Source organism: Pygoscelis adeliae, unplaced genomic scaffold (assembly GCF_000699105.1).
Source record: "Pygoscelis adeliae isolate BGI_AS28 unplaced genomic scaffold, ASM69910v1 Scaffold31, whole genome shotgun sequence".
Lineage (NCBI taxonomy): Eukaryota > Metazoa > Chordata > Aves > Sphenisciformes > Spheniscidae > Pygoscelis > Pygoscelis adeliae.
This window is the reverse complement of record NW_008824233.1, coordinates 2,610,458-2,619,776: the sequence shown is the minus strand read 5'-3', so window position 1 is coordinate 2,619,776 and position 9,319 is coordinate 2,610,458. Positions and strand designations below refer to the sequence as shown.

The window sequence follows — 9,319 nt, the reverse complement described above, 5'->3', positions numbered from 1 at the left end:
GACTGAAACTCCTGCTTGTAGAAGAACTGAATTCAATGCTTTTCCTCTCTTCAGACCAACATTTTTAACTGAACAAGAGAACTGGCAGATATTCTGTCAGTTTTCTGTCTTGAAATTCCAAACCATTAAAAAGAACAAAGCCTGTCTCTGAGTTACAAGGTGGGACATGGATAAATGACACAATTGTGTTTGCAGGTGAACGGATGAGTTGACCTTTAGGTCTTTTCAACTTGCTTGCAATGACTGATGTCAAATTAGTATTCAAAACATATCAAATTGCCTTATAATTTATAAAGTAGCTGCCAAACTGTTAGTGCAACATAGTCGAAGGCTGTTTTACTTCTAACTGTGAGGGTTTGGATATTTGTGCTGAATGCGAGGAATGGGCTGCTTTTAACCTAGCATGCCAACCCTCAGCGGTCCGCCTCTCAATCTGCCGGCCGGTCTCTCCTTCGTAACCTTGGAAATGGCTCAGCAATTTCAACCAAATTTGAGATGGGATTTAATCACCTTAATTGCCTGTGAGGTCTATGAGTGCCGGGAGCTGGATAGAAGGAAAAGATTCATGTTGGTGCCCACACTGACAGAAGCACCGTCAGAAACCATCAGTTACCTCGTGGGTTTGACAGGAGCTGCTGGGCCAACCCATGTCTCCAGCTCCAGACTAACCGCTGCAGGTATCCACAACTGGGGCTGGTGTAGGGGAAGAGCAGATGGCCGGGCTTATTGCACTGGAAGGAGATTTAGGGGACAAAGGGCAAAAATAGATAAGAAATCAAGTTCTGCTCATTTTGCTGCTCATGGAATAAACTTTCATTATTGGAATGGCAGAGCATCCCCACAGGTCACTTTGTCAGGGTGAGATCCCTCTCACCAATCTAGTTTTCAAATTAGGTATCCGTTCCGCATGTGCACCTTTTTAGTTCTTTTTTTTTTTTTTTCTCTATTGCAGAAGTCTTATTATAAATATGATCAGGCATTCTAGGAGTTTCTTTCATTTTAAAGACATTTATTGAACATATAGAATAGTGGAGCGAGGGCATAACCAGTACTTGTGTACTGCTTGTGGGGATCAAAACATAACCGGACTGGTATTTTACACTCTATGTATATTTTAATGTCCTTGTAAATTGTCTTCAGTTGACTTTGAAGATGGTCAGAGGTTAAAATACCAAGTAACTGTTTTGTGAACAATATTACAAGATACAGCAGCTGGCGAAGATAACACAACAGCTTAATTTCATAACTTGTGGCATGTCTCTGCAGAGTGGACATAATTTTAAAAAATATAAAGGTCGCAATGCATGGATGTTACTGACAGATCAATGAATGTAGAAGAGCCAAGTTGCAGCCAGTAAACTCCAACTTTTGTGCTCCGTCAGATAAGCGTTGGGGCTGATCAGCTCTTTTGAAATCCAGTAGATGCTTTTAATTGTTGTTCAGTAACATTTGAATTTGGCCCCTGAATTATAGGTGGAGGCTATTTACTCTGCGACTAATGTTTTGGTGGTCTAGAGCAGCGTGTGATGTGCTGATGTGGAAATAAGACACTGTAAGACACAGCAGCCTCGGCTGATGAGTGAATTTCAACTTTCAGCCTGGCTGAGGTTTTTTTGTTTATTTGTTCAGGGGAGGGGGGGAATACTGAAAAAATTATGCATTACAACAGTGAACAGTTGGCTGCAGCTCTCATCAAGAGACACAGTCAGTCATGCCTAATGACTAAAACAGACAGCAGGTTGCAGATTTGGACTTCATGATGCATTCCAGTCAGTAACATGAAAGACAGGAAATATCTTACATGTGCTGCCTTTGGGGAACAAGAGAAGATATGGAGGTCAAGCATGGCTCTACTACGTTTGCTGATAAATCTTTTCAATAGTTCTTTTTTTCTTCTTTTTTCTTTTTTTCCCTTTTTTTTTTTTCTTTTTTACCCTGAGCAGTGTGGTATTGCCTGCAAAGCAGTGGGAAGATCAAACAGCCTTTCAGCCAGCTGCTCAACATTGGTCACTGCCTTCAGAGAACGATGAACCCATCAGCGCAGCTGAGCGCTGCTGTACATCACCCAGCACATGCAGAGGTAAGCTGCGAATGACCTTGAGCACTGTACCAACAGCATTTGGCCAAGATCAGTAATTATGTCAATCCGTTATCTCCCGGCGCAATCCAACAAGCTGTTGGAGACAGGGATGACTCTGGAGCAGTTTTTAACTGCTTGCGTTTGAAAGCACATCTAAATTCAGTCTAGTGAAATCACTGCAACGTTAGAAACCCCTACTGTTATTAGGGTTGACAGAGCCCTGCGTCTGTATTCCTTTACACTCTGTTGTAAAAGTAAGATAGCAGACTTGAGAGGGTGTCATTTTTTCTGGTATCAAAATTTGGGCAAGTCACTAGAAAAATGGTGGTCTTGGTGTGGTAATGAACACAGTGAAATTGTGGGTTTTTTCTTTATAAATCCTGAAAAGCTGTAAAAAATGGCAACTTCACAGTTGCTATCCAAACACATCGTAATATAGCAAATTACATTATGTGGCTCCTAATATTTTGGTTGTTATTGTTACTCCTAGAATGACAAGTTAATGCTGGCTGCTTCACAGGTTATTGAGGAGCAGGATCCTTGTTCCAAACAGTTGTTATTTAAAAGTGGAAAGAGTAGAAGTGAAGGAGTTAAGTTTCATTCAGTCAATGGATTTCTCTTGCTCATCCATTTAATCACTTCATTGTGGTGATAACGATGAAGACTTTCTATATGACCATAGCCCTTCCATGTCAGGAAGAACAAGGTGTCTAGACCTTTAGGTTAGAGAAAGTAAAGGGAAGAACGTAGAGATGCACAGGATGACTCTCACAGTAGAATATTTCTCCAGTAATTGCATTGGCTTCACAAGGTCTACAAGCATGTGGTTAAGCACTTTGGGTCGGGACCAAGGTGTTCATGAATGGAAGCGGCATAATTGTGTCCGTGGCGTGCCCGCGCCACCATGGCCCGACTGCAGTCCTCAGGGTGGTATAAAACCTTGAAGAGCCTTTGTTGCCTGCTGTGACACAGCTTTGGGGTTCCATTTGGACATGTTAACAGTTTAGATTAATGGTTTTGACTGACTTTAAGTGAGAAATTTAGGGATTTTAGCTCTTCAGTGGATAATTTTATTTTAATTCATATTCAAGATATTTTTGTCTGTCCAGTAAAGAAATCTTGTGACATTTCTGATTCTCGACTGTGCTAGGAATGCAGATATGCATGGGGAAAATAATAACCAGAATATACACAAAATGGTTGGTTCAAAATGGGTGCCAGAAAAAGAGAGAGAGGGCAAAAAGAAGGTGTGGGGTTTTTTCTCAATTTCCTTAGAAGCTAAAGAAAACTATTTGTTTATTTTAAAACATGTAAACCTTTTTCCTGAGTCCTTTTTGCATATTATAATAATTCTGCAGTTTAGAAATACCAGGGCCAGAATAAAGACAGGACTTTACCTATGCGTACGTAGGGTTTCAGCCAGCTGGGGCTGGAGACAATACCTAAGCAGCTAGTTACATGCTGAATCGAAGTTCATTCCTGTTTCAGCTGAAGTCAATAACAGAATTCAGAAGAATTTCAACATTATAGGTTAAGGGATGCAATCCCTGGTTTAGAGTGCAATAAAAATCTACTGGAAGCCCAGAGAATCAGCAAAAACATACTTTAAGAAGTCTGGATTTCCTTTGCACAATGAATTGTCAGAACATCTTGTTGCCCAACAAGGTACAAATTAGGTTGTTAGTTTCCCAGCTGCAAGTTATTGGTCTGGGGAATGACATGCATCAACAAAGCTCCTTGTGCATATACATATTTTAGACTTTAAAGAGCTAGTGACAAGGTAATTGCTTGATAGATGCAATATGTTATGGGATCGCTATCCAAATAACACGAACATCAATATTTGGTCATATTGTCAGCGTACGAGCAATCTGTCCTCAAATTGTGTCTGAAAGCAACAAAACCACATTTTCTCAGAAAAAGTTGCATTTGCATGTTCAGTGGAGAAAAATCTCCGCTGTTGATAACACATTGTGGTCAAGTTTCTCAAAATTGCTGAGTAACTTCTGCCAGCCAAATAGGCACTGCATATATTCTGTGAAAACTAAGCATGCGCTTGGCTGGTGAGGCACAGCCGTATTCAGACGTGCTTATTCCCCAAATGAACTCAGGGGACGAGTCTTGAAATTCCAATTCAGTGAGTTCAAACTCGCATTGCTCTGAGCAACACCGAGAATTTACTGAGTTAGTGAATAGGATCGGTTGTTTTAATTTGAGCCTTTCAGAAAGCAAATTAGAAAAAATCAGACAGATCAATAACGTTGAAAATGTCCATTATTATTATTATTATTATACTTTGGTCTGCTTGCATTTTTCTCCATAATCATGTTGTCATAAATGTCATAAACATTTTCATATACATTGAAAGTATAAAGTGAACAACCCTTTTTATTCTTCCAGTCCGATGAAAAGGAAGATGAACTGAATAACATTTCCATAAATCAGAAAGCGTTAATGGTACCGGGGAGGAGGGAACTTGTTTCAGTTTGACAGAAAATTTCACTTTTTTAGAAAGTTCTTTTTCTATCTTGTGTTTTTATGCACTTGGGCCATCTATGAATGAAGTTAAAAGGCAGTTTTGATGTATGAGGTAAGAAAATGATCAATGCTAGATTTTAAAGCGTTTAAGAAGACTTCGACCTTAGCAGTGTATGTCTTGTTAAACCAATAAATTAGAAGTGAGTCTACTTTGTATTAATAACAAATACAAGTAGGCTTGAAATTTCTGTAAAATGCCCATTCACATTGCCTGTGCACGTCAGTGAAAGATAACTGTGATGTTTTCTCTCCTAGTTTTCTGAATCAGCCAGCATTCCTATTGAAACAGGCATTGTCAGTCCTTTACCAATGTATTTGAAAACATGCACCCAGCTGAGAACTGACATGCAGGGTCACATCCTAGGAGACTGTTGGAAACACGGCTATAGCATGGCATATACCTTTGGCACACACACATATATAACATATCCCTTTTTTATAAAAGGGATATGGTGTGGATTTTTCTGTGTACGACTTATTTGCATGTATAACTTATTAATGGGGCCTGGGGAGATCCCACACTCCAGTCTCACTCTTGCCACATCACCAGCAGCGTATCTAGCAAGGATATCTGCTCTTCTGTGTGGAGGGCAGCTGATTTTCGTGGTCATGTCATGGCTGGACGTCTGGGGACGGGGGGGATGCAGCAGCAGTCGTTGCCACGCAGCCAGACACATCTGGTACGTGGCTGCGGTTCTTTCCCGTGTGGGATGTGTTACCAGTTACGAGGGGGAAAATCAGCAGGACCCTCACCCAGGGAAGGGGAAACCGGGGGTGGGCAGCTGAGCAGTTTTTCCAGGGTGCAGTCCTGCACCACCCGGTCATGGAGAGGGGCCCCTCAGAAAAGGCTGGCAGGGTGTGGGCAGCAAGCTGGTGATTTTCCTGCTACAACAAGCTTTTGGTCTCTTTTTGCATGATATGAAAGAGTTGCTTTATTCAGACGTTTTATAAAAAGCAGTTTGTATCATTTTTGAAGAGCAATAAGGCTTACAACACAACCATGTGCAAAACAAGACGCAAGGTGAGCAAGCAGCCCCAGCAGCTGGCTTGGGTGCTGACACCCGCGTGGCAATGGCTACCAAGTGCTCAGCCTGAGCTGCCTTATTCTGTTTCTCAGCTCCAATACCACGTTGCCCTCTCCTTTTTCAGTTGCCTGTTTTTCTGGAGGAGATTGGTTTGGTTTTTAAGTGTGCTGTAACCTCAGGCTTAAACAAGGCAGTAAAGGGACTGTGTGATGACAAGAGCAAAATGCATACTGGAAGGCTCTGAATTAACAAGGAGGTTGCTGTAGAAAACTTACTAAAAGCTGTGACCCTTTCTTTTGTGGACACACATTAGGTCTTTGTGAAATTCTTTCCCGTCCTCAGGGATATTTACAAACAGGGCGAGCAGGTCCTCCTGCAGGTTGGGCTTCTTCTCTGCTTATACTAAATCATTAATAAGTACCTTAAGTAACATGGGATTTGATAGAGAATTGCAAGGCAGTTAGATCTTCTCCTTGTGTCATTATAAAATTAATATTTGCACCTAGTTTTTGTTTCAGTCTCCTAGTCCATTTTTGATGCAGAAAAGTGTTTCCCTCCCCTTCCATGTCATGCTTTGTCACGAGCCTCTGGGAACTGAAGTGAATGTTATCAGATCCCTCACTCATCAATATTGTTTCCTAAGCAATTCCCAGAGCTGGGAAATAAACGCAAGACCATTAAACAGCAAATCAACAAAAAATCACAGCTTGCTTTTGTAGATATCCGAGAGTGGAAAAAGCAAAATCATTAACCTGTTCATAATACATTACCATAGGCTCTATAGATACAGACACCTTTATTAGACTTACTATTAACAAATATTTCCAAAGGAAATGGATTCCTTTTCTTCAGGAAGTCTCCCTGATTATGAAGTTTTGTTTATGGCTTAAAAGATTATTCCGGCATCCTCCCACTCAGATGTTAGTGTCTTGAATCCTGCACCATGATTAGCTACATGTGTGTACCGGAGTACTGGTCAGTGTTTTTATCTGTAGTGGTCTGTCATACCTGGCTACCTTTAAGCTCGTTGTTTCTTGTTTGTCACTGTGTTCTGCTATTTGTGAACAATTGTATTTGCCAAAAACCTACAGCTAATGATACGGAAGCGCAAGTCTTTAGAAATATGACAGAGAAATTAATCTTGGGAAAAGCATTATGGATTTTTAAATGTTACTGCATTTAATAGAATCACATTGACCTTCAGAGAAGTTTCAAAATGGAAGATGCTCTGTCTTAGCCTACTGTTGCTCTATCTATGTTATATTGTAAAAGGCACGGTCACTTCTGGATAGATCCTACAGAAAGGTTAGGTTCCTGAAGAAAGACAAAGAATAGTGCCAAAGACCCAGCTGGGATCCAGACATTCTTGCAGGATGGTGCACTGACCTTCTGTGTGTACTTTTATTCTAGTTTTCTTTGCTTCAGGTTCCCGATGTGGACAGGGTAACACCACAGCACGCGCCTGAGCCGCTCTTGCCAGCGTCGCCTGTCACTCTTGGGGATTTGGGCTGTCTGGGGGCCAGAAAGCGGCTCTTCTTCTCCAAAACCCATCTGATGTCAGTGCATCTTGTCTTTAAGGTAAGTAGCAGTTAAATAAGGAGCAAAATCTGCATTTCTCCTGTAGCTTTTCATAAATAATTCCACGTACAAGGGCAGGTTTTAGCAACGCAGACTGGTGTAGCTTAATCAAAAGCTTCATGGAGACCTGTGGATCAGAGCCGTGCCAGCTTACAGCAAGCTTCCAAAGGGGAACTGCTCTGTTGTCTTGACATACAAAGGGCACACAATGAGCATGGTGTTTCTTAGAAAAAAAGTCCTGTGAGCTACAGAAACAAACAAAGGAAAGAACATCTTTATTAATCTGAAGAAAGCAAACACCTGAAATGTGCCTTGAAAGATATGCCAGCTGCTCATGCACCTCAGTTTGTTTTAGAGGGAAAGACAGGCAATAGGGCACTTTGGTTTTAGATGCAGTCGGGCCTCAGCCACCATGAAATAATTTTGCGGTTGCTGACAAGAGGATATTAAATCTTGCGTTTACTTAGCTGAACTGAAAATGTTTCAGCAGGTCCCAGATCCCAGGCGCGAGACACCAGTGACTAATCCACTCAGTTCCTGGATTTCCTTGTCCTCTTCTCCCTACATTTTTTTCTGTATTTCTTCTCTGGGTTATGTTTGGTTTATGGTCTTTGTAAGCGTGAGGAGAGCCAGCAGGGCTGACGGAGGTAACTGAAGGTGGTACCTCCCCTGTGCAGGTTTCCAGCTGGTGTATTTTCCTGTCTCACACCAGAGTCCCCAGGCTGTTCCTGCTCAGATTAGGTGACATTATCAGCCACCGATCAGGCTCTCGCAGGAAGTTACGTTTTCCTGAACCGAAAAGGAAAGGATAAGCAGATCCTCGTTTTATTTTTGTTCTGAAAGAGGGACATAAATGCTGGGATAAGACCGCATTGTCCATCCTTACAAGAATGGTGTACTTCCTCGGGGACAAATGTGGGATTTGTATTCAAAATTTATTACCTGTTATTTTGTTTCACATTTGCGAAGTTGTGATAGCAAGGTCCAACCAGGAATAACCAAGACCAGCTATTTTTTGAAGGGCAAAACTTGCTAAGACTTTGAAGAGGGCTCATGCATTTAAAATCAGAAGTACCAAGGAAAAATTGACTTCTGAAAGTTCAAGGGCGGGAGTTAGGATATGTGAGGAGACTGCGCTGGCCTTTCAGTTTGGAGTTTCACAGCCCATGTTTGCACTTACAAAGGTGTATCTGTTGATTCAGTTCTTTACAGAGATCTCAGTTGGGATAAACAGGTTGTGGGATGTGTGGGAGGATCTTTGCCAGCAGCTAAAGTCTGTCTCAGAGGCCAAGCTGCCCCTGGGGAAGGGGCTAGCTTATCCTAATATTTGGATGGGATCGGTGTTTGCACATCCAAATAGCAGGGCTCTGCATCCATATTCCAGTCGAACCTCAGCTGTAACATCACTGAAATACAGGGAGAGCAGTATTGCGGCCTTATTGAATTCATGTTGGCACCTTGTCGTTTGAAGCTTTTTTTGGGGGACCTAAAGTAGAGCAGCTGTTTACAAGGCACCCTTATTTTCTCCCTTCTATTTCAGTAATAGGCAAAACTACTTTAGAAAGATAAATCCTCTAATCAGATGTTCCTAATGAAGAATTACTGCCTGTCTTATACTGTTCCCTTCAGACTGTTGCTGTTGTTTAATAAGTCAAGTATGTGATTTGTAACATCCTTTTAGGGGAACTGTCCTACCATGTAACATCCTTTTTGGAAAGCTGTTTGCAATATGTAGCTGTGAGCTTCCTTCGTTCAAATTCACATTGCTTTAAAGCTGCTCCTCCGATGTACACACACGTTTCGCTTACAGCAGTTTATCATTTTCTTTCTTGGGAAGCTTGCAGGGTCTATTCATATTTTTCTTCTCCTAAGCTGAGAGTTTTAAACCTAAGGAAGACCGTGGGAGCAGTTTCCATTAAACTCTTCCAAAATCGGGCTGTGGCACTGGAGCTGTTCCCTTAGAATAAATTCCACCTCAAATAGGTTTCATTGTGCTCCAGATTTTCCCTGACATTTTTCAGCTATGGGTGCATGTAAAATATGACGTATGATCCTTTGTTTAGTGTCACTAGTGCCACACCGTACGGGAGGTCCACTT

General features: G+C 41.6%; 1 protein-coding gene across 1 annotated transcript in view; it reads left to right on the top strand.

The window, feature by feature from the left end:
- Positions 1 to 403: 403 nt before the first annotated feature.
- The window catches only part of MAD2L1 (MAD2 mitotic arrest deficient-like 1 (yeast)), a 185,576-nt gene continuing 176,660 nt past the window's right edge, over positions 404 to 9,319 (top strand). Inside the window, exons 1-4 of the mRNA XM_009334945.1 lie at positions 404 to 677; positions 1,944 to 2,080; positions 4,481 to 4,537; positions 7,069 to 7,221. Coding sequence (XP_009333220.1) covers positions 404 to 677; positions 1,944 to 2,080; positions 4,481 to 4,537; positions 7,069 to 7,221 — 621 coding nt within the window. The remainder of the gene's footprint in view (positions 678 to 1,943; positions 2,081 to 4,480; positions 4,538 to 7,068; positions 7,222 to 9,319) is intronic.